This window comes from Gadus macrocephalus, chromosome 15 (assembly GCF_031168955.1).
Source record: "Gadus macrocephalus chromosome 15, ASM3116895v1".
In the NCBI taxonomy this organism is placed as follows: domain Eukaryota; kingdom Metazoa; phylum Chordata; class Actinopteri; order Gadiformes; family Gadidae; genus Gadus; species Gadus macrocephalus.
The window spans coordinates 16,484,919-16,511,497 of NC_082396.1; the positions used below are offsets into that span (position 1 = coordinate 16,484,919).

At 43.9% G+C, this 26,579-nt stretch overlaps 1 protein-coding gene across 1 annotated transcript in view; it reads left to right on the top strand.

Annotated features, from left to right (window-relative positions):
- The window catches only part of ehbp1 (EH domain binding protein 1), a 143,946-nt gene that overhangs the window by 100,162 nt on the left and 17,205 nt on the right, over positions 1-26,579 (top strand). The window contains 6 exon segments of the mRNA XM_060073935.1: positions 568-712; positions 4,922-5,194; positions 6,158-6,312; positions 11,353-11,494; positions 12,078-12,181; positions 14,312-14,435. Coding sequence (XP_059929918.1) covers positions 568-712; positions 4,922-5,194; positions 6,158-6,312; positions 11,353-11,494; positions 12,078-12,181; positions 14,312-14,435 — 943 coding nt within the window.

Consider the following 26,579-nt stretch of genomic DNA (forward strand, 5'->3'; position numbering starts at 1 on the left):
AAGTCTGAAGATGAACATCCATTCGATAAGATTGTATCCCAAGAGTGTTTATTATTTGGTGTGAATGTATAAAATAAATATCTTAATCTCCGCTGGTTCCATTCCCGCTGCTCTCCTGAATATTCGCGGGTTGTTACAAATCCATCTGGACCAAACGCTTGCATCTGAAAATGTATAGTCACCCACCACTCCGGCTTTGTAACTCGAGCTGTTGGGTTCTTACGCATTCAGTCTGACGGACCTCAGCAAATCAGCAAATAAAATCGACGTGAGTCTGTCATGGACACTTCCCCGTGAAGGCGTTTGCATTTATTGTCACAGCAGTGGTGAGCAATTTAATACGACCAATCAAAAGCCCCGGTTTTACACCCAGTTTAAATTGTGTCAAGTGGGTTTGAATCCCAAGTATTCAACAGAGTACAGTCTGTCCAGTGGAATACAGCCAGTTGTATCGCTGCCTGGCGTCAACCCTGTTTAATGAGCCAAATTCAGAATATCCTCCTATCCTACTCTTGGGGCAACTTGACTAGGAAATGACCGACGTGTGTGTGTGTGTGTTGCATACAGGAGCAGGATGCCGAGCGGAGGAGACAGCTGAGAGAGAGAGCCAGACAGCTGATAGCGGAGGCCCGCTCCGGAGTCAAGATGGCGGACATGAGTGTGCTGGACGCCTCTTCTGCAGGCAGGAACAACAAGGCTGCTGCTGGTACAGGTCGGTACATGGCTGGTTCATCCACGTTGGTATGGAGGCACGCGCAGCTTCTTTCACACACACACACGCACACAAAACCTACATAATGTTCAGAATACCACCATGTTTCTTGTATTTGTAATCAAATCGAGACAGATTCATGCACACTAGCATGCTTCCTATTAATATGAATGATGGATATGAGCTCTGCCGCGTGTGCATGAGGCCGGTCTTTTTGAGATCACTCATGTGTGAACCCTGCCGGCTCAGACACTGCAGCAGTCTGAAGAAAGAGCTTGTCGAACAGCGCCTTCGCCCAACAAACATCCGGGCCTCCAGCAGAGATGCACACTCTGATTAAAAGGCTTTTTTTTGTTTTGGCCGACACAGACTAATACCAATACCTGTTTTTGTTTGGCACACTTGTGTGACTACTTAAACTGGAAAGGATAAAACACGACAAAATTGCACTGGCCTCCATTAGACCCACACACACAAACACACTCAAGTTCCTCTGCATGAATTTCCATTACCCTCTCATAAGGGGTTCTCGCTAATCCTTGCCAGAAAAACAAAATGTCATTTGACGAGAGCCCCGGGTCTGTAGAACACCAACCTGGTGTTTACCCACTGCCGTTTTACTCACCGGTTCCCGTCTTGTGACCTGGCCTCAGTAATTGTCTCTAATCAACACCAAACTTTTCTTGGCTGACTAACAATTGAAAACATAGACAACCAGAACCAACCCCTTTTTTTCCGATATCAGCTGGGGGGGGTCCGTTGGATAGCGTTTGCCCGCTGGTCCTCAATTGCCCCAGATTTCCATTTCCACAAGATGAGGGTTATTATGGTAATGCCCATTATTAAAGCTCTCTCGCTATTTGTTTAGAATTTCTATCAGTGAATCTGTTTTCAGGTGGGATGGATAGAGTAAAATCAACTGGAAGAGGAAGTGGGAGATGAACAGAAGGACAAAGAGGAGGATGAATGCAGCAGACAGTTCCTGGACTTTCACTTCACAGTTCTATTCTAGACCTTTATGTCGGCCATTCTACCACATAAATATATAACAAAATATTCACATATTTTGTTATATTTCCTTTTCAGAGACCATGAACAACTGAAGGGGCTCTTTTATGGCATTCACTGGCTATCGTATCTGAACACGATGATAAGGATCTGATGTCAGAGTTGTGTATCGGGTAGTGATGGGGCTAGCCTATTTAGCCTGATAGTGGATCCATATCCAACCAGGTACAGGAACAGTCACATAGTTAGTAATGCATCTAATGACATCCCTTTCTATTCTTGCTTAAGGATACTTATAAGTCAAGAAATATTGGGAATCCCTTATCTTAAATCACTATTTTCTAACATAACACCTCGATTTAACCACCTCTAACCTAATACCTTCAATTTAATAACTGAACATAATCATTTCTAACTCGTATATCTAATAAACGATCCCAAAAACATTTTGGTTTATGTAAGTGGGAAACATTCACACCACAACGCATGCTGGCAAAACAAGTAGACAACACATGTTTCTCAACAGTACCGTACGCTTAAACATTATTTTATATATTTATAAAATATAATATAAATATATAATTAATCAAGGCCGAGTTTCAGAGGCCCATACATTTAAAAAATATGTTTTTGAACTTTATAGCTTAATCTAAACCAAAGAAGAAGAAAAAAATAAGTTGTTTGAAAAAGATTTTATCTTCAAGAGCTCAAACAAATCATTTTTGTAGACACCAGTCCTCAAACTTAATGGCGCCACTATCATGACTTTAACAAGGAAATTAGCCACAAGCACACAACTAAGCAATAATCTAAACCCTTTCTGGGTCTGAAACTACACAAGCGCCAGCAGAATACAGTGTCCTCAAATGTTTGAATGAAGCGTTATGATCAGAGAAAAGGTCTAGATATAACGGGAAAAGGACTAGATATAATGAGGAAAGCTCTAGCTATAAAGAGAATAGGACTAGATATAACTAGAAAGTGCATTCCCTGCAGAAAATGCGGTGAGTGCTGGAGTACAAAGTGAGGTTGAAAATATTTTTTAATAAAGCCACATAGAAACGTTGAATGGCTTAAATCAAGTGAAGGGATTTGAAAAAAAGTTAAAAAGTCTAAATGGAGTAAACAATGTAAACATGCACACACCATTTAAGAAAATGTGAATGGTTGGAAACAAATAAAGTGACAGCTTAATGAATAGCACAAAGCATTGCTGAAAATGCAGAAATGTAAAATGAATTGAACTGAAGAATCTGAAAGGTCAAATGTATTGCCCTGCACTGCTGGTGTGTGTGTGTAAAGAAAGAAAGAAAGAAAGAATAAAACTTATGAAGAACAATAGTTGAGCGCTGCATGCAGAGAAAAGGACTAGATGTACAACAACTAATAACTTAGGGCTTAAAAAAAGAAAACTTGTCTGTAGGATGCCGCTGTATAAAGGCAGGGCATTGGGCATTTGCAGTAACAAATGCCCAATTTGATGTTCATTCGTACATCAAATTATACCTGAAGGCCTCTAGGTGTTGCTGAAAGGGTCAAAGACACTCCTTTGATTTGAACTTTTTTTTTTATTTCAAGTGTTTCAAAGCCTTGGACATTATTTGATTGTAATATCTAAGTGTTTCTGTGCGATGGGCAGGATAGTGTCAAAGGACTGGTCGAGACTGCGACCATTTAAGATTGGATGGTCTTTTTCTGTGTTTAATATCATGAGTGGTACTGATGGCGCTGCGATGCGCACCCAGGTTTAGAGCAATGTTGAAGTCACAACAAGGCTGTATGCCGGTGTCTCTGTGAGCGCTCTTAGATACACCACCCACTTAAGTTCCAATAAGACACAAGGCTTTGATCATAAAACTAAAGAGGATTGCACTTTGTGCAAAGTTTCAATACAATATTGCACTGCAGAACTAGCGCTATTCAAGAGCATGCGGATTAATGCACTATTCTTGATGACGACTCACCAGAAAAGATAAAGAGCGGAATTGGAGTATATTACGCAATTAGCAGCCTGTTATTATTAGTTCAACCTGTTTGTGCCAGTGGGGATTACCATTAAGCGAATATTGATCGTCACAAACCTTTTGATAGGTATTTGGATAGAATACACAATCACTGCGGAGCGAAATGACTGCAGTGTAAAATCCTTGCCATTTGATTTTGGTCATACACATTTTGCACTGGTATATACGTAGGCAACACAACTGTAATTTGTGTATGTAGGCTGTGTTCTATATTTGCTTAATTACGGTAGTTATAGTGAGAAAATGTCTTAGTATAAGGAGAAAATGTCTGGTTATAACGAGTTATGTGTGTTCATATTTGCCTGGCGTGTCATCAGTGCACTAACATACATGCTCAATTTCTGTTACTGTTTCTCCTTTACTCTCGAGCAATTTGTGTTTATTTCCCCTTTTTCAGTTCATCTCTTTCTCACAGGATGGTGAAAGTTCTGTGTTGCTATTATTTTGTTCCTCTTCATTGTATCTGGCTTTTTGGCTTTTCTAGGTGAGGAAGACCACAGTTTTTCCCCAGACTGACTCTTTAGAGGCTTATAGGAATATGTTTTCATGCAGTTTCCTTTTTATTTCCATCTCTTGTTCTTTGGGTTTAGCTCTGTGATATTATCTTTGACTTGAGAGGCAACAACATAATATTAAATAAGAAGACAGGAATGCTTAGATTCAATTGACGTATCAAGAATACGCACACACGCACGCACGCAAGCACGCACGCACGCACACACACACACACACACACACACACACACACACACACACACACACACACACACACACACACACACACACACACACACACACACAGAAATCAATGCTAACCGATATTCCTTTATCCAATTTCTTGGGCTCGGCAGTCTTATTTAAAGTTGCACTTCAATACTGTCGACACACAAACACGCACACACAATATTTAGATACCGGTGTTTAATCCATACCAGCCTATATTAACTCTTTGATCTCAACCTTTGTGTCTATGTCTTTCTCTGCTCCGTGTGTATGCTAGTTTTGTTTGTCAGAAGTAACATTTTATGTTAACATACTAACTGTTTACTAACCATTCTAACACTCTTCGCCTTCCTTCCTTCCTTCTTGTCCTCCTCATCTCCTTTGTTTTCCTAACCCACCTCCTCCATCTACTTCCTTTGCTTCCATCCTTGCTTCCTCCCCGACCTTCTTGCAGACATGCTGGATGGTGTCACAGGTGGTGGTGATGGTGGTGGTGGTGGTGGTGGTGGTGGGAATGGTGGAGGGGAGAGCGGTGAGGAGGCGGAGATGAGGGCTGAGCTCCACGCTGAAGCTCCCGATGAGGAGGAGGATGATGATGACTATGTTGCCGCATCAACGTTCAAGCTTAATACTAACCCAGCACTCACCAAAGCCCCGCTGTCGCCCCCTGCTAGCAGCCAGGGCCTCCCGGGACCCACTAACCCAAGCTCTGAGCTAACATCCCTGGGTAAAGGTCAGCTGCTGGCCCTGGCCTCATGGGGCTGCACGTTGATGCATGTTTGCATTAGCCTTATTCACGCGGTGGCCATCTTGAATTGAAGCAGTTTTGTTGAATTGCATTCAGTGACCGTGTCTTTATTGACATTGGTTAGAAGGCAATCGTTGGCACCATCTTTGTAGCTGTTAAGGTCAAGGATCTGGCATGGTTGCGATGGTATAGCCAATAAAGTAACTGTTTAAAAAGCAACGGATGGACGTCCAGTGAATAAGGCAAACCGTGTGTAGTCCATGCCTGATTGTGGTTTTGTATTGTTCTCCGTCCAGAATCTCCTCTCCATTCTATCTCTACTGTTATTTGTGTTACTTCTCGCTCTTTCTTTCTCTCACTCTCTTTGCAGACTATTTTCTTGACCCCTGACAATTTCTCTCTGATTGGTGGGGGTCACTAAGGTCAGGATTAATCAGGCCTCGAGGGGGGTGCTTGACAGAATTCAAATATTCTCTTATTTTTTTATAGTAATTTTCTCATCTGAAAAAACATTTTTTCTTATGAATAGTAATTTAAAAAAGTAAGTTCTCCCTAGACAAAAGAATTTGAAGCAAAAAATGCTATCTCCGGAACAGCATTCTCTCCTCTCTTCTGAGGCACACTAATTACTCTGTTTTTCTACAACTTGTTTGTTTTCTGCTGCTGATGTGAGATAGGCAAAGAAAAGTCTCTCTGGATTTGAGGCAGCAATATATGTGCCGTGTGCACATAACAGCATTTCATTCCCTGTTTTCAATTGCCTCTACGGTTATCTTTATATACGTATTGTTATTATAAATTATAAAAGGGTCACTGGGTATCGGGATGGGGTCCTTCCTGTGTGGCGGTAGGGCAGACATTTTGTGGCATTGGCAGGGAAGTGGAATGCTGTCAAGATTTAGACTGGCACTGTATTGTATGTCTCTCTGTCTCTCTCCCCAGGGAACAGAGGGCAAGTGGACCTGAAGTTGAAGAAGCTGGTGGAGGTCCGACCAGGAGGGACGGCGGCTTCTGCGTCCTCTCCTTCCTCATCCTCATCCTCCTCTTCCCCGGTGGCGTCCTCTCCCTCGCCGCTCATCCCCAGCGATGGACTTGAGGTAACCACACCCACACACACACACACACACACACACACACACACACACACACACACACACACACACACACACACACACACACACACATACACACACACACGCACACGCACACATATAGGTATAGGTATAGGTTGAAGCCCTGTTAAGATTCTCTGATGCTCAGGTATTGTTTTAGTGATATATTATTTCTTGATATGTGATGGGCACACTTAAATATATGAAAGTCTCAGTACTTATATTTGAAGGCATGTTAAAGGTACAGCAAAATGTCCGGTTATTATTTATAGTGGGCACAGATTTGATTTGAAAGACGAGCCTCTCCATAGCCTAGCTAGACTGGGTTTGTCATTGAACTTTATTTGTGCTGTTGTTGTGTGCCGTTATTGCGTTGTTTGTATCTTTGTTTGTATGCACATTTATATAACTATATCCACGAAAGATTGGAGGAATGGAAGACGTAGTTTGAATGTATTGATTCTTTAATTCCTTAAATACATTAACCTGGTTTCCAACACACCCGTCTTTCTCTATTTTCATTCACATCATCGCTCTGTCTGACATGCAGGATCAGTGTTATTGATCAGCTTTAACTGGTTTTTCCCATCAGACTATAATAACACTTTATAAAGGACTCAAATATATCCTATATATCTCTCTCTCTCTCTCTCTCTCTCTCTCTCTCTCTCTCTCTCTCTCTCTCTCTCTCTCTCTCTCTCTCTCTCTCTCTCTCTCTCTCTCTCTCTCTCTCTCTCTTTGCTCTTAAGCTGTCTCTCAAAAAAAAACACACACACATCAAATACAAATATATCAATCTCCTACCTAAAGTAAGTGACCTTTTCGGTATGTGTGTGTGTGTGTGCGCGTGTGCATACTATTATGTCTATATTGACTATCAACGGTGGTAGATAGTTGCTGCATCAGCTGATTTGATGATGTACGATAAGAAGTTAGATATGGAATTGAGGATGTTTGCATCCGTTGAGGCCATGTGGACACAGTGTGACTCTGATCGCCTGTCCACATCCACACCCTCTGGTGCTCAAACAGGTTCGTCTGTGAGAGAGGAGGCAGAAAGTTTGTATTTGTAGAACATTGTACTAAGACAACCCTATACGAGGAACTGATCTTGAAGTGCTTATAAACGTCTAAAAACACTGGGAATAGTACACTCTGATATGACAATCGCATGCTCAGATTGTGTGTGCGTGTGTCTGTGTGTGTGTGGTCATCCCATGTTGCCGACACACACTGACTCGACTTGGAAACACACACTGACTCCCATATTGAACAGACCCCAGGTCCTTTATATGGGGCCCTCTGGCCTGGCCACACATTGTGTCCCCTCGGGTCCCGCCCTCACCTCTTCCACGGGTCAGGGAGGAATATTCCCTCCATCATTGTTATGATGGAGGGAAACTGTCACACACACAAACAAAAACTGTTTGTGTGTGTGACAGGGAAAGGGTCTGTGTAGGTATGTTAGGCGAGGGTGTATGTGTTTGTGCATGAAAAAGAGTGAGGAAGAGGATGTATGATCTTATTGTCTGCTTGCAGTTAGCACCTCTTGTGCTTTGGGAGGCTAAGAACATAACGCATGTGGTATTTGTTTTCTGTGCGTGCGTGTGCCTGTGAATGTGTGCGGGCATGTGTGTTTACACACTAGGACGTGCGACTGCTCCTCTGGGAGTGTGTCCACATAGTTTGATACATTGTATTAGGAAGGCATTAGGCCAGCTAAGGTGTCATTCATAGTGTGTGTCTTTGTGCTTTGTGTCTTTGTGCGGTCATGCGTTTCAATGCGGTCAGAATCCCTTCCTTATCTCTCCCTCTGCATTAAGTAACAGATCTTTAAACGATTTAGATTTTTTAACAAACAGAAAACATAAGCACCCCTAATCAGGTGAACTACTTTCCGCCTAATGTCTTTCTCTCAGTGAATCTCCGCTGCTGAACTGTCACTAAATCAACATTCTAAGATGAGCATCTCTGGCCCCTGAGAAACGGGCCCACACAAAGAGGGCCTCCCCTAACATGGCATTGATATGAACATGTATGAACATAAACACCTGAGGTCAGGGGAAAGGAAATTCTGTCCTATCGACTAATTATAACAGAAATTAAATGTTATGCTATGTCCAATAGAAACATCGCTTATGGAAATCGTAATAAAGAAATAAGTATTTTTCCAGTAAATACTCTACATGATTTCACCGTAAAGGCCGGTTTGTTAGTACTAGGGGTGTAACGATACACGTATTTGTACCGAACGTCACGGTACAGGCACTTCTGTGCGGTCACAGAGCTGGACCGCGGTGCGTAAATGTGGCGTACATAGTGTTAATATGGTAGTATAAAGGCTTTTTTTGCGATGTGGAATTTGAAGTCGGAGTTCCCCCCGGACCGTTTAGCCAAAGTATACTACTCTGACTCCGTAACTACGTAGACCCCTCAGCAGCTCTCCGTCGGGCCGTCGGATACGCAATGCAATTCGCCGCCCAATCAGTCTTTTATGTTGACTATAAAACATGTAAGCAATGTTGTAAATAAACATCCAAAGCTTTTTAAATCTTATTTGGTGTTTTATTTGTCGTTAAGGTGCAAAGTAAACATTGTACAAGTAATTAAGGTGCATAGTCAAACCGGAGAAATGATTCCGGAAATGATTTTGCTAGAGGACCAATCACAGCCCTTGCCGTCTCCGTTGCGTCGACGAATAGGTCCATGGCGTCGACGGATCGTTAAAAAATATTGGATGCGCACGTAAGCTACGGAGAGGGTCTCCAAGAGGCTCTCCGGCTACGGAGAGGGCTCTCCATGTCTACGTGCACACGCATTTGAAAAGGCACCATCCAGGTGTTACTATCACCGTTGCTGTGAAAAAAAAACGAGCTGTGCAAACCCAGCTCATGACACAACACAGGGGTTATTTCAACAACCCCTGTCTGGGAATTCAGAAATGCAAATGTCATAACCAAGTTTATTGGTGTTTTAATTTCTACGGCCATTCTCGGTTGTTGAAACTATGAACCGTACCGTCCTATACCGTACCGTGACTTCAAAACCAAGGTACGTACCGAACCGTGACTTTTGTGTACCGTTACCCCCCTAGTTAGTACCCACTAGTACACGCATACGCACCCCGTATTTTGCACATGCTTGACCCAGCTCAATTGGTCCGCTGTTGTTCTCAAGCTTGATCAGCCCAGGTCATAACATTGTCACAAAATTAAACATACTTGAATTTAGTTTTGATTTCAATTGTTAACTGTAAAGGAGTTTGACAATGGGCCGTGTATGTGTGCTTGCGTGTGTGTTTGTGTTTATTAGTGGTCTTCTTCAAGCCGCGTGGGTTTTGCCACTAAGTGTTGACTTTATTACGTGTTTCGCCATCTTATTAGCGTAGTGCGAACGCCAATCTCCCCCGCCCCCAGTCTCTCTCTTCCACTCGGCTTAGCATATTGGGAGGCTTCGTAATAAAAGCAGCTCTGCGTGACATTCTTGATAGCGGGAGAAGTGAGCGTGGAGCTTTTTAACACATGTTCGCTTTGAAAACAATAGGTCTTGCTTCCGCGTTTTGCATAATCTGTGTATATTTTCTGGCTCTGGGTTTTGTTGAAAGTCAAGTTAATTGCTTTCCTCTGTCTTTCGTTTATGAGGGAGGAAGGGAGGGAGGGAGGCAGGGAGAGGGTGTGTGTGTGTGTGTGTGTGTGTGTGTGTGTGTGTGTGTGTGTGTGTGTGTGTGTGTGTGTGTGTGTGTGTGTGTGTGTGTGTGTGTGTGTGTGTGTGTGTGTGTGTGTGTGTTTGTGTCTTTTGAAGGATGTTTTCACAAACAAGCGAAACAAACCTATCAACCTCCTTTGAGTTTGCCTGTGGTGTGTGTGTGTGTGTGTGTGTTATACACTGTTTTAGTCACAGTAATCACAGAACAGCTCTGAAATCCCGAAGCTGCTCACTAATAAACGTCTGATACCAGCTCTAAGCGGTTGAGGGAGTTTGACGGACTAACTGGCCAAATGTGTGCAGCCTAATTGCACACAATGTTTTTGAAAGTCAATAATTTGAGACAAAATCCTCATCTTTTATTTTGAGTATGTGTGCATGTGTGTGTTTGTGTGTGTATGTCCGGGTGAGGCAGCCAAATTATGTCAATGCTTCTGTACTTGATGCACTGACTTTAGGATAGTTCTTCTTGTGAAAGCTAAGCATTTCAAATTCCTCTTGGTAGCTGTTGTGTTGATGAGAGGATTGGGGAGATGACCTGCTATTAACTTCATGTCACAATTAGGTTTCCCTGGTGGCTATTTGTTTACATGGACGTTGAACAATCAACATTGCACATAGACTGTACATGAGAACAAAGTTGCTACAGCTGGAACGACTTCTATTCCATTATTCGGTCCTACGCATAGTTTTCTTGTTGTTTGATTTGTATGTGTTGTGTTGTATGTGTTACTAGATGTTTCTTATTTACGGTGTCACAGAAATATGAAAAGCAATGGTATTATAACCCCTGACGCGAGTTAAGGGTGCTTATTTTGGTATAGTTGTATTGGGCACATCTTAGAGATGACAATAATCATAGAGATGAAACCAAATGATAAAATAAATAAATAAAAATAACAGTGTCAAAATCAGTAAGTATACTTGGCAAATGAAACAAAACACTTGACCTTTCAAAGACCTACTGATATCTTGGAGAGTTTGACACGTTTTCCAGTGGAAGCGTTGGTTGGGAAGTGGTTAGGGGTCTGTTTGTACTGGGCTGTATGTACCGTACTGCGTATTTGATAAACGCCATGGCTCCTGATGCCCTAGTATGTCGAGAACTGCATTAGATATGGACACATGTATTTCGTTTCACTGTAGTCTAGTCTGAAGACTACGGACCAGGCTTACATTTTTACATCTACTTTTTTTTGGTCTATATTATAATAATGGCAGATTTTTAAGTTTGTGTGTGTGTGTGTGTGTGTGTGTGTGTGTGTGTGTGTGTGTGTGTGTGTGTGTGTGTGTGTGTGTGTGTGTGTGTGTGTGTGACAGAAGCCCTCGGAGGAGCGTATGCGGGCGGAGCGGCTGCGCAAGGCGACAGAGCGTCTGCGATGCCCCGTGGTTTTCAACAAGGACTCGGCCGTCAGGAAGACACAGCTGCAGTCCTTCAGCCAGTATGTGGACAACAGACCAGGTCAGCACTGCCGCACACACCTCTGCCTTTATAGAGTAGCAGTACAGCTGCTCAAACACATCATGTACAAAGTCATAGACACACACACACACACACCATTGTTCTGAGACAAACACAGCAAGAGCACATACCCAGCATCCTCCAACTTAAGAGATCGTACTAATGTGTGCACGCACACTTACAGACACACAGGCACATGCATGCTTAAACATGCATCTACAGACATTAGTTCACACTGCACACATGGACATTTAAAGCACACGGGAAGGACAAACTAGGAGCTCATGCACACACACACACACACACACACACACACACACACACACACCTATGCGCACGTACACCAACTCACCTGCACAAACACACTGGCTGTTGACCATTGGCAGTTATTGACTTCCCTTCATGTATTGTGAAGGGACGTCATTATTATACACTTAACAATGTGTACTGATGATCTCTCAGCTAACCTTTCCTCACGACCCTCCCCCTCCCTCCATCTCCTCTCCCCTCTCACTCTCTTTATCTCTCCCTCTCACTCGTTCTCTCTATCCCTCTTCCTCTCCCTCTCTTTCCATCTCCCCAGAGGTTAAGAGGCAGAAGTCTGTTCCTGAGGACCTAATGAGTTCTGGAGACGAGCGAGGAAGTCTCTTGTTGGAGTCGGACCTTCTCAGACCCTTTGAGGAAGAGGTACTACGGTTTGATTACTATGGTTACGGTGACAGTCGTATCAACCTCCTGTTCAACCCGTTGTATTTTTACAATGATTATCTTACCTACAGATAGCTGTGAGATTGTGTGTGTGTGTGTGTGGTTGTCAAGTGTTTTCCATCATGTTTGCTCATTGTTATTTTCTGCTGTGCTAGTCCGAAAGTTCTCCAAACATTTTATTTATCGACCTCCTTTTGCCTCTATTCACACTCTCCCCCAACCTTTATACATCTCTCTCTCTCTTCCTCCTCTATCTCCTGTTCTGTGGTGTGTTATCTCTTTAGTTCCCCTCTTCTACTTCTTTCCTCTTCTCTCTTCTCCTCACCTCAAAGAGATAGGACCAGTGATCTAACCATTTACCATTTTAATAATTAGAGTAGTAGCTATCAGCACACCTGCAGTTTAAAAAGTGTGTGTGTGTGTGTGTGTGTGTGTGTGTGTGTGTGTGTGTGTGTGTGTGTGTGTGTGTGTGTGTGTGTGTGTGTGTGTGTGTGTGTGTGTGTGTGTGTGTGTGTGTGTGTGTGTGTGAGAAAGAACAAATAATGCACCCTACCCTTTATGCACACACTTCACTGTGTGAGATTGAGTATGTGAAGAGTGTGTGCATAAGAATGCAATTATATCAATGATGTCGGGAGCGTGTGTGGTTGTGTGTCTGTGTGTGTGTGTGTGTGTGTGTGAGGTGAAACACTGTAGACTACTCGTGGATCTTTCTCTCCCTAAACAAACACCTCCACTTACCCTGGTGTGTGTGTGTGTGTGTGTGTGTGTGTGTGTGTGTGTGTGTGTGTGTGTGTGTGTGTGTGTGTGTGTGTGTGTGTGTGTGTGTGTGTGTGTGTGTGTGTGTGTGTGTGTGTGTGTGTGTGTGTGTGTGTGAATGCGTGTGTGCTTGTGTGTGTGTGTGTGTGTGTGTGTGTGTGTGCGGGGGTGCGAGCTTGCGTGCAGGCCAAGGTCTGGGCCCCAGGGTTAATGGGTGTTGAACCTTTCCATTATCCCGATCAGCCAAGAATTACCTGCTGAATGATGTTTGCATTAATATAATATATATGGTAATTCTGCCGCTCTTAATTACAGCTGGGCCCGGCCCGGCCAGGGAGTAGGCTGATCATGTGTAAAATTGATTTGCCAAGGAAGAAAATGGTGATAGAGCATAAGTATGAAGGGGGTGAACAAACACACACACACACACCATCATACACACTCTCACACATACACACACACTCACACTCTCTGGCAAGAACGCACCCTTACACACTCACTGTCTCCCTCTTTTCTCAGTGGAATGCACACATAAGCGTATACATGAAAACATACTCACACACACACACACACACACACACACACATACACAGTACTGGGAAAAGTGCTGGCCTTGGAGGAATGAAAAAAAACTTTCTCTCTCCACCTCTCCCTGCTCGCTTGTTCTCCTTCCTATTAAGAAAAGTGAAGAGCATCAGCAATAAAAGTGGTGATATATATTTTTTGGTGAATGCATTCTCAGTCGGTGATTCTGAATCAACATTTTAACCCTGGTAAGAGCCATGCTGTGGAGAATAGCAAGCAGCCAGTGACGGCGTGGGGTCGTCGGGGGTCACAGATGAGGACTATAAGTGCATGTGGTTAAGGAGCAATTAAACGGGCCGATGGAGAGAGATAAGGGAGAGAGATAGACAGACAGAGGGAGAGAGCACATTGTAGGACGTATGGAACATGCATCAAATATGTACAATATATTTAGGTGAATTAAAAATGAGAAGGAGCAATACCTATCTTTTCATTGAAAATGTATAAATAATAATAATAATTATTATTTTCACGTTTTAAAATTGCGGTTTCTAACCGTTTCCTTTGACGGCAAAGAACAGTAAATACGGGTCGCAACATTTAACAGTTACGTTCTCTTTGAAGCTCTCCAAATTCTCTGCTACATCTATGAAAGATTTCCTTTCAGTGTTTATTTAAGGTTCCTGCTTTGTTAATGATTTTAAACTCTCTATTGCAGATTTCTTCATCCTGTTTTATTATATTTCAAACCCCTTTCTAAAAACGTTCTTGTTTTTTCCCTTTGCTTTCCCACTCTGTGTGTGTGTGTCTCTCTGTCTCTGTCAGTCGGAGTTCAGAGACACCAGCCAGTATGTGGTTGGGGAGCTGTCGGCTCTGGAGAGCGAGCAGCGGCAGATCGACACGCGGGCTGCGCGCGTGGAGAAGAGGCTGCGCTATCTCATGGACACAGGTACCCCAAGCCCAATTACACTGGAAAAACTGTTTTGGCAAATTGAGCGTACGCGCAGCAGCGCACACACGCACACACAGCCCGCAGATGCAGTCGCACGCAAACGTAAACATGTACGGTTGCATCCATGCACACACACACACACACACACACACACACACACACACACACACACACACACACACACACACACACACATGCACACACACACACACACACACCCGAGTGCATGGTCGTTTTTGAATATCTGCGAGGGAATTTTTGCGCAAGAATTTGCGTGTGTGCTTTTTTGATATATTTCTTTCCAGTCTGTGTGTAAAATGGATGCAAACGAACTGCATATACAGTAAGGGTGTGTGTGTGGTTTATGTGTGTGTGTGTGTGTGTGGTTTATGTGTGTGTTTGTGTGTGTGTGTGTGTGTGTGTGTGTGTGCATGTGTTAGAGACCGCGGAAATCTTTGAAGCCCTGCTCCCTCCTGGTTGAACGTAGCGAGACGTAGCGCTGGGTGGATATGAAAGGCAGGGATGGAGGGGAGGCGGGGGGAGGGTGTGGAGGAGGCGTGAGATGGAGGAGGGGGGTCGGAGGGCGGGGCGGTAGGGGAGGGCTGTGTCTTGGGGAGGGAGGGGAGGGAGACCTCTCTGTGCCTGGGTGATAAGGGAGCCCTTCATGGGGGAAACGATAACTTGGTGTGATAGTGGTGCCCCAGTCTGTCTCACTTTGTACCTGTCTCACTCTCGGTCCCTGTCTCACTCTCAGTTCATGTCAGCCAGTCTCACTCTCAGTTCCTGTCTCACACTCAGTCAGTTTTTCTTTCAATTCCTGTCTCACTCTCAGTCTAAGTAACACTCTCAGTCCCTGTCTCACTCTCAGTTCCTCTCTCGTGCTCAGTTCCTGTCTCACTCTCAGTACCTGTCTGACAACCACTCACTCTCTCTCCCAGCATGTCTATCACTGGGCCCCAGCGAGCTAGGCTGTGAGGGTTGCCAGTCAGCCTCAACTCTATTGAACAGCCTGCACTGTCATGCACGACTACACATACACAGCCAGCAACCCCCCCTATCTGGCCTTCATTGATATGCCGTACAAGAAGGAAATGCATGAGTTTAACAGAGAGGGAGACTGGATTTTGGGGGGGGGGGGTTAAATGGAGAGAAATGACGGTAGAGTCAAAGACATGCACAATGACAAATAGGCAAAATGCCAAAAGCACCAAAACAGCAAGGAGACCAACAGAGGACCTAGTCGCACATAGATGTACAGCACAACTTGTCTGGCATTGAGGGCTGCATGTGGAAGAGTAGGTCGTGCAGAGTAAGACTTTGTAGGAAGGCTTAGGGGTGAGCGGGATGAAGACATGAGACCCTACCTTGGCTCTGTCGAGCCCCAGACTGAAACAGGAGGACTCTCTTCTTCGGTGCACACACGCACCATTGACCTGCTCAAAGACATGTTCTCACTAAATACAGAGCAAGCTTTAGAAGCAGCCTTTCATGTTGTCGTCATAGGTAGCGTCCGTCAACACTGTGTTGTGAATAAGAGTAACCTGGTATTGCTCACCCCAATACCTGTAGCTAATTTATATCAACACAACCTGAACAGCATTCAGAACCACACAAAAGCAGCAGAGCAAGGATAGGAGGGTTTTTTAAGAGAGGAAAACCAGGGTCACCATGGATTTACTTTCCCTTCCTATCCCATTTGGACGTGGGAATCCACCCTATCTTCCTTTCGTTTGTTGCGATCGTCTTGCTCCTCTTCCCTGTTGCCCTCCCTCTCCCCTGGCCCGTTTCTGTGCCCTGTTCCCCCCTCAGAACGCTCTATTGTCAAATTTAAGAACAGTTATTGCCTCCCTCTCTCTCTCTCTCTTTCTCTCTCTCTCTCACTCTATCCCTCTCTCTTGCTCTCTATCACTCTCTCTCACTCTCTCTCTCTTGCTCTCAGTCTCTCTTTCTCTCGCTCTCTTTCTCTCTTATTCACATAGAGATAAAGCAGTGGCTAGTCTGCAGAAAACCTGGTTATTTTCTACCAAACCATCTTCAGCCGAAAAGATAGATTCCGCATCCCACTCTCTCTTTTCTCATATATATATATATATACTTTCTAACCCCTCCTATCATACGCACTGGCTGAAATGGAGAAATGTGGTTAAAGAAAGCCCACCTGCTATGGTCTTTTGACAGCATAAAACAGCCGGCCTCTTCAGGATGGTCATGGTCTGTCCAGAAATCTTATCCTCTTTGGAAGCAGAATGTTGGTCCATGGCGCATTCAATGTTTTTTTATTTTTAAATTGCGAATCTGACAATATCTGCTATCTGGATAAATTGATTTTCAAGTCCTGCTACTTGTATTTGTGTATGTGAAGCACTATTGGTTAAGATACTGCATTCAAACACAAAGCGTGTTTGCAGGTCACACCTATAGCAAACCGACCTAAAGGACCTAATGATCCTCCCTACATGTAATTCTCTTCCAGTAGCTTCTCTCACAGACGGGCCAGGTGTACCCAGCCTACCCCTGTAGGATATCTGCTGATGTAACTTTGATTCCTCACAAGGCATTGGAGAGGCATGTTCAACTGGAAACAAAGCAAGCATACAATGATCAATTAAACCGTCAATAGCGATCACTTCTGAAACTCTGCTACTGGGACCTAGCGGATCATATGGGAATGGAACTAATATCTCAAACGTTTGGTTGATGCTACTACGATTTAATGACATGCTCTATTATTAACCCTCATATAACAACTGCAGCAAAGTCTCTGTGTGAAGTATTAGCACAGAAATCAAAATTTTACACAGTCAAGTGAAATACAAAAAACAGTCAAATTGGACCATGAATGTGAGTCTGACATCACAGACAGACGTGTCTTAAAGATGTCCGTGCCAGGCTGTATCATCCCTTTAAATCTTCATGGAGCTTGGCGTACCCTAACAAAGGTTGTGGCTGGAGGGGCTCATCATTTCAATTCCTTATTATTTGAAAAATAAGTGATCAGTAAAAGAGTGACATTGTCCTCTTTAAAAAAAGAATCTCCTCTTGCGAATTACCTTATTGGGTACCTTATTAGTTGACGATTGTCTTTTTTATTTGTCTTTTTTGCAGTTCCTCAATATTTGTGTTGAATTGTTGTTGGAATTGGATGAATTCAAATGTGTTATTAACATATGTTTCAGTCAACAATTTTGCATAGTGGTATTAATACATTCTTTATTCATTTTGGTTTGTCAACACATATTTAACAAAAAATTGCCGGACCTCTGCTATTACACACCTTTAGCATTTAGGTACAAAAAAGAACATAAGTCATGCACCCAAGCAAAGAGGCCATTAGCCTTTAATGGAAATGAGATCACTTCAATATAAATTATCCCATTACGATAAGAAATCCATGGACCATGTCATCAAAATATCAGTTGTCCATAAATACAACCAGACTGAATGGTGTGGGAAACCCGATATGGGTTTGAGCAGAAGAAGGGCAACATGGCCGGCTTTCAGAAGTGTCCATTTAGGTGTCCGGCTATCTTCCCTTCTGCAGTACTTCTAAACCCAGAGCCAGCCAATAAGTTATGGACTGTGCCTTAAGGCCATGCTCAGAAGGCATCAGACCAGGACGAGTCACTGACAGGTGGTCACTATAGTAACCTTTATCACCTCGGTAACTGAGGTCACCCTTCCATATACTGTCACAGATGATCGATCGACCCTTTCTTACATCCCGGACCAATGTCTGATTGGCTGTAGACTGATTGGCTGTAGGCTGAGTGGCTGTAGGCTGATTGGCTGTAGGCGGATTGGCTGTAGGCTGATTGGCTGCAGACAGATTGGGTCTTTACTGATTGGCTGTAGACTGATTGGGACTTTACTGATTGGCTGTAGACTGATTGGGTCTTTACTGATTGGCTGTAGACTGATTGGGTCTTTACTGATTGGCTTTAGACCGATTGGCTGTAGACTGTTTGGGTCTTTACTGATTGGCTGTGGACCGATTGGCTGTACACTGTGTCTTCTTAAAGGTTTCTGCAAAGCAGGCCCACATTCAGATGCTGTTCTGACTAGGGCTGGGCGATAAACCGATTTTATTGATTAACTCGAGTGTGTAGCTCACGTCGACTTGTTTAAATGAAAATCGGTTTTCTCTTCAACATCCGCCAACGCTTCCCTCTCAGCTCCCGTAGTTCGGTATGGGCTCAGCCCTCCCCCCGCATAGAGCACGCATTACGACAGCGAGTGTGACAAGTTGTATGCAACAATTTATTCATATATGTATAATCTATTTTGAGGTAAACATAATTCATTTGAAATATATCCGTGTGGTTTAATAATTCGTCGATCTGTTGGCAATTCGTCGATCTGTTGGTAATGCCTCGGGGCTCCAGTAGGGGGATCGCGCTCCTCTTCCTCATTCAATACCGACGAGTGAAGGAAAGAGCTGCGTGTGTGTTTTTCTCATTCTTCTCCTGTTACTATTCCATTTTTAAAGGTTATTACCGTTTGCAAAACACTGTATATTTATGAACACATGTTGAAAGTTTGAATGTTATGTTGGCACTTTATCAGAACTACCTCTTGTCATTAGTAATATTTTATGTTTACAGAAATATTTTATTTTATATTTTATATATTTTACATTTTATGTTATGTTACAGGTTACATTGTTTACAATGGCAGGGCCTTCCATAATGCCTTTTTACGTAAATCGATTTAAATCGGAAATCAGGGGATTTTTTTTTTAGGCCATATCGCCCAGCCCTAGTTCTGACAGCCCCCCAGGTTTAATTGAAGAAGAATCCTTTCCCCCCCACTTTCCCTGTAATAACACTGATAGGTTACCATCCTTACATGGGGAAGGATGGGTAAACAGGAACAGGAAACATCTATCTTTCATGGACAACCAGCTTTAACATACATCGTTACACAATTTCCCCTTGTTTGTCGGCTTTAGGGTTGCCATTTATTTTACTTGTGGTAGGTTTATTATTTTCTGTGTTCTGTTAGGATTGGGTGATCAGTTCTGTGTGTGTACATGAACATAAAAATGAAGAAAACATAGCCCATTATAGTCCATAAGTCTAATTTTCCATGGACTTATTTTTTAACTATATTTGCTATTACCGTAATTGTATTATTATTATTATTATTTAATGTTCTGAATTGCACTCCTTTTTCCCCTTCATACTCCCTGCGTTCCTGTATCGCTTTGAGCACCTTCCCTCTATCCCTTCATCTTTATTTCTATAACGTTTCTCCTGCATTATTCCTCCCTCCTCACCTCCTGCACCGCCGACCGGTGCCTGGGCACAGTGAAGCATTCTGCAGCGTTTTCTATTACGCCCAAGCCCTCCCCAGACACAGCCGGGGTAATTGGTGTGGTTAATTTATTTACTCTGAGGCAGTTCACAGCACATTAAATAATAGAGATAATTGAACAAGAATTGTCAAGTGTCCTCTGATATCAGACACATTACAGGAGGGAGTGTGCGTAAAACTCCATTTCTATGCCCCCATTGTTTATGGTAATTAAGTACACAGTCTTATTCCTTGGTTGCCTTCCAAGCGCATGGCGGGCGTCATTGTTGTCTTCTATTAATATGTAATCAGTAAATAGTTTAATTTCCTAATCTGCGGTTGGAGAATTCACTTTCTAACAACTCCTAATTACTGCCGAGCTCTAACGCATCTCTCGCCATTCCGACGCAGCGAGCCAATCAGAGAGCGGGCCCCTGGTCAGTGGGGTGGGGGGGGGGTGGTGATTTGAATTCCTCCAGCGCACCCACTGGCTAATGAACTTGTTATTCCTGGACTGCTGGGAGAACTGTCCTTCATAATGAACTTGTTATTCCTGGACTGCTGGGAGATCTGTCCTTCATAGATGCAACGTTGGGAGAAATTTGTCTTCCTGTTGCAGTCAGGACCACTGATAGGCTGAGAATGCTCTGTGTTGATGGGGCTTGGAGGATGTAGATGTGATATTAATCAAATGATCTCTCATGGTTTGTGTTTTCATTTTGAAGCACTGGTTGTGGGCTAGAAATGTGTTCATCCAAACAAGTGGTTTAGGTTGTCTGAGAGGTCCTTCATTAAATGAGAGCAAGGAATCCAATCATTAAATTATGAGGAGGGATTTTGCCATTTATAAAATAAAAAAATAAATATTGGTTTCCATCATAGTTATTTTTTCAATGCAGGTGTATCCGTGATAAAGAATTTCCAATTGTGAGGCATTTTATTGTCCTTTACCTTTTAGATAGTAATGCTGTGAATGTAAAACCCTTAACAGTTCAGGTGGGATCCAATCTGCGCCATCACTGACGACATGCAGCCTACTTCCATTCCATTTTTCGGTTCAGCTGATATAGTTATCATGGGGCCTCTTCCATAGCTAGTAGTGCTATTGACAGTCACATTGTTGGCTTTCCAAAGGGTATTGTGAGTATCAGACTTGTCTTATTGCCATTTCAGCTTAAATGCTGTGTGTTTGTGTGTGTGTGTGTGTGTGTGTGTGTGTGTGTGTGTGTGTGTGTGTGTGTGTGTGTGTGTGTGTGTGTGTGTGTGTGTGTGTGTGTGTGTGTGTGTGTGTGTGTGTGCGTGTGTCTGTAAGGAATACTCATCGATGACCCCCCACATTCTTTTACACCTATTTACGCACACCTCCCATTTCAAAAAGCTGCAAAACCAGCGACAATGGATACAATTATCCCAATAATGGCTCTCGGCCGCCCCCACTCTCACAATGCAGTTTGATGAGAGATAAGAAGCAGGACAGAAACAAGCGCGATCACTGAATTCTTCTTTTTTTTTGTCCTCCCAGATTAACATATGTTTAAAAAAAATTGCACTCAAGTGTGATAAGATTGACAGAGGGGGTTCTTATGGCACACAGCCCTTTAATCTGCCTTTGTGTCGCCGCGGTAACGGAGGGCTGCTCTGCCGTGGGGAGGGGGGGGGTGGACGGTTCGGGGGCAGAACCACAGCCTGGACCTCCAGGGATGACTTTCAGAACAGGACATCTTCTGACTGTGACGCTTATATTTTATACTCTACAGATGTACTCCAGCACATATATTCATGGATATATCAAAATTCAACCAATATATTATCAAATTATTAAGTGTGCTTGTGTGTGCACCACGGTGTGTGTGTTGATGTTTTTTAACAGTGTAACCCTCATCTCCGTCAGCCTTTCATGTCACTGCTATTCTCTCCCAGCGGTTTGACTCAAGGTTTAAGCTCTTCCACGTGAACTGCATTGAGGATCAGACACACACACACACACACACTCACACACATGTGCGTGCAAATTCACACACTCAAACAGATCAAGCCCTTGCCTTGTCTAGTCGCAGTGCCACAAACAGCCAGCATTAAGCTTAAGCATATTATTATATTATCAGGCCAGTTATTTTACAAAGGTATTGCTAAAAGAGCTTAACATTAATTATTGTAACTTTGGGCAGATTACAACGTCTTGACCTCCTATGCAAAGAGCTTAAACACAAGAATGGCATTTTACCATCTTTAACGGGATAACCAGTCTAATCTTTCAGCACCGGCTAGAATATTACAGACAATATTTAGAATATAAGACCCCCTCTACAGTTGGGGGAGAGAAATGGAGACGGAGAGGGGAGCTTTTTCCACTGACTGTGTTTGTCTCCGTAGTGGACTGAGTGAGACAACCTGTGATACAGCCTGGGCTCTGCAGCAGACCGGCTTCTGGCCTTTATAAACCACGTTGGGTTCTTTGATAACGGACCTCAGACTTAGACACTACACAGCCAATAACACACTCCCAATGCTGTGAATATGATCTTCCTGGTTTGGGAGGAGATATTGTGATTGTTTCATTTGTTTTAAGCCTTTGCAGACTGACACAGACCTAGCATGCTTTTGATTCCTGCCCGTGGCCTGTCCACGTTGTCTAGTTTGTTGGTGTTGTCGTTGTGAATGTTGAGTAACGATGGCAGTTGCATTATTCACAACTGGGTGGTTTTGCATCCGACCGACGGAATGTGTTCCAGGGCAGCGCTCCCTTCAGGAAAAACAAGGATCAGTCTCTCTCCTGCCTGGAAGGAGATGCAATACAATGTTTATTTGGTGGGGGTGTGGGTGTGTGTGTGTGTGTGAAAGACTAGTAGAGCTGGGTCAGAAAACAGATTACCCCCCGTCCCCCGTCCCCCGTCATCCCCCTCTCTCCTCTCCCCTTAATCTCCTCGGCCATTTGAATGTTTGAGCAGCTAAAACAATTTAATTAGTCCACTCGCAAGGAGCATCTTCCCAACCCCCAATCCCTCCGTCTCCAGCAGCACCTACCTCTCTCCCAGATGTTCCAAGCTCCCCCCTCCCCCATGCCCCACCGCAGAGCTTTTAGACATTCTTGAACAGCGGGGATGAAAAGGCATTTTCCAGGGAGATTAAGGCTGGGATCCTACAGGCATTGTCTGAGAATCTTCAGATAAAGCGAGTCACCGTGGAAGGAGTCAATGGGGTGGGGCTAGGTGGTGGGGGGGGCCGGGGGGGAGAGGGACAGGGGCATTCTGGGGTTTGGTTTGTGGGGCTCGCGCGCGCGATATTAGCCCCATCCGACCCCCCCGGCTTTCAGACGGGCTGTCGGGCTGAACCAGAGCAGCACCACCGCAAACCACCTGCTTTCTCCCCAGCGTCTGGTCCAATGGGTCCTATGCTCACGTTCTCTCTTTCTGTTTTTATTCTGTTATCTCTTGTCTCTTTTTGCCACTGTCTGTGTGTGTGTGTGTGTGTGTGTGTGTGTGTGTGTGTGTGTGTGTGTGTGTGTGTGTGTGTGTGTGTGTGTGTGTGTGTGTGTGTGTGTGTGTGTGTGTGTGTGTCTTTTCAGTCAAATCGCTATCTCTGTGTTTCTGTTGTTCTGTAAACAGTTGTCGCTCTGCATCCAAGTCCTCTGGCTGTTTGCTTCCTGGGTGTACCAGTGATATGGCTGATTAACATTTTCAGGGCAGGGAGGAAAGGGTGTGTGGGGGGGGGGGGGGGGGGGAGGTGTTGAGGGGTATTATGGGCTGGACAATGGGCTGCTGCTTATGATAATCTGCTCTTTATTGAAGCAGCTCGCCGTCGCTTTCATCAGCCGCCTGTCAGCCTGGCCCGACCCCCGTCCACCAACCAGCTTTCTGCTGCCAAGCCACCGCCACACACGCACGCACACCCCACACTACACACACACTACACATGCACGCACACACAAACATTACACACATACACACATTACATAAACATACACACACACATTACACATACATGCTCACACACATTACACACAGACGTAAGAACCATTGAGTGCTCACATAAACACGCAGTTCAGTTCACATGTGAATACTTGTCCCCGGGACACTCACTTAAATGTACGTTCGCACACAAAACAGGCATAGAGCTACAGATACAGCCATGCCTGCAATCCCCTAACACAGTAGATACAGCGGTGCAGAGCCCAGTCTCTGTTCAGCTGTTTTTATTGTTCTGTAGCCTGGCTCTTTCTGTTCCCTGGCTTATATCTCTTAGTTTGATTTTTACTCATCATCATTTTGGTTGGATTCATTGTTTTATATCGACATCTTTTACCAAAAAGAAAAAGCACAGAGAAACTGAGTTATCCCCCCCTCCCCCTCCTCTTCAAATACATGATTAGTATTTGGTTAACAAACCACAGCCCAACGACATCGTTTATTCTTAACCTTGCAGTCAATTAATCAAGGCTTTCTCATGGTAAGAGATTCTGGGGGCACTCCACAATACAGGTTAATGACAGAGGTTCGGTCCGTAATTACACTATTCACTTGCAAACACGGTGGTTTGCTCTGTCACCCCCCTCTCATTTCCTATTGTGGGTCACCCCAGGGTATGAATACTGACATCTGTGTTTCCTTATATATCACCATTTAAATACCAGCGCCACCAGCGGCTCTGCCACTGTGTGTATTGAGATAGAGGCTGAGATGTGGAACAACTTCTGCTGTCTCTCCTCTAGAAACTCTCTAGTCAAACTCTGTGTGGGACAGACATGTGTTGAGTCACTTTTGAATTAATTAATCAATAACATTTGTATTAAAAAATACAAAATGGTCTAATACATACAATACAATACAGAGGTACATTATAGCATTAATTAAAATTGTCCTGTCCCCAGCTTTTTATTCCCGGTGCATATAGATGTGTAAATCTGCCTGTAGAAAGGGCTTTTAAACCAGTCCTTGAGGTAAGGGAGGCAGAGTAAGAACACGGTTCACCCCAAAGAAAGAGCCAGAAGTAAAGGGAGTACAATAAAACCACCTCAAGTGGAATCAGCCGCACAGAGGCCTGTTAGGAGTTGGGCTAATGTTGTTAGCCGAGCCATTAGCGCCCGCAGATTAATTCATTAAGTAAATTCATCCTTCACCTCTCTTCATCCCCGCCGTCGACAGGCGTGAGATATGACACCAATCAAATTTGTTCTAACAACAGCCATTAACCTCCTGGGGGTAATGGTAGGGGGGGGTCATGTGTGCCCCCCACCTTCATTGCTAATGGAGTGGGAGTGGCTACTTATGGTAATGCAGGGGAGCTGTCTGTCAACAGGGCGGTGGGGGCGGGTGCAGCGGTCTAGTGGCCCGTGCTCTTCGGCACGTCCCCCTGTCTCTTCGGTTTTCTACCCTCTGGGTTTTCTTTAAAGATAACTCTGGCCCAACATGAAAACAGAAAAATAGTTTTGTTTGAATGTTGTGTTTTTTTTATGAAATGAAAAATTAATTCCATCGGAATAGAAGCAGGTGCACGCATGTGTACATGAAACTTGCATGTGTATTTGCAGTACATGCGCTGACAAATGTGTGTCTTCCCCGACCAATCGACAGTGCTAACACTTGTGTGCACGCTGCCGTCCTGTAAATCAGTGAGTCACTAAATGAAGCGCCGGTGCGTCGTGTCGGTCTCTGCTAGAACAACAAGCGGCCAATTAGCGGTCTCAACAGGCCGCCGGCTTTAACTCTCTAAGTAAACTGTTTCCCGTTCCTCCGTCTGCACCAACACCACTCTAAATGTTTCACACCTCCGAGGGTAAACACACACTCGGGGCTAAATCACCTAGCTTAACCCCCTAGCTTAGTGTCTCCCGAGCCACGGTCTCCGAAGCACTGGCCTTTTACTGCTACTAGAGAGGTCAGATAAAATGTGTGTGTGTGTGTTTGTCTGTCCCACACCTTCTCCCTGTCATTGTTGGCCTTAATTTGTTGGCGGCTTCTGTTACAAAGCTCCATTAAGATGTGTATTTGATTAATATGTTTGTAATGACATTGATTGCCGTTGCTCAAACTGTGATCCATACCCATAGTTTTGCAGCTCCTTGTCTCGATTCATTTCATCACAGGTAACTCAAGCATGCCATCCTCATGATGGCCCATTGTAATTCACCACATTACCACTTTTCTCTGTACGGTCAGATCTACCACAAGTAAGTAGTCAATTCAAGTGAACATGCTCCTCCGTAGAGTGACATCTCTTCACTACACTACCTCAATGCCGGCAGTTTGATTAAAAAACGGTACTCATATTAGCAGGAGAGAAATATGTAAATAGCTTAAGTCGTTTATTTGTCCCAATCACCAATAGTTAAACTGGGTGGCCCTACTTTTCAAATGAGACTGGAGAGAAAAGCGTTTAGCGTGCCACATTAAGGAGAGCAGGGCTCTTAATACCATCAAAGCAAGGGAATAAATCAGCCATTCATTTATTCTGGTCCTTGTATGCATGCACACACATACACACACCCAGGCTCTCACATTTGGAGCAACTCACTCACAACACACACACACAGACACACAACAAAACACATATTGAAAGGCATCTATGCACAAATAGGCTCACGCACAATTCAGACATCATACTGCATGTCTGCGTACAAGTGTGTGTCCTTGTGTGTGCATGCATTACTTTACATATCTGTGTTCTTAGGTGACGGCACAAACAAATGGCCAAGCTCACTTGCATGTGTCTGTATACAGAAGTATGTGTGTATACAGAAGTATTTGACCTATAAACCATATACCTGCATATGGATCCCTTAAAATCCATTACTCATCATATATCCTATTCATTTTCACTTAAAGGTAGGGCAGGCATTTTGGAGAAACAAGC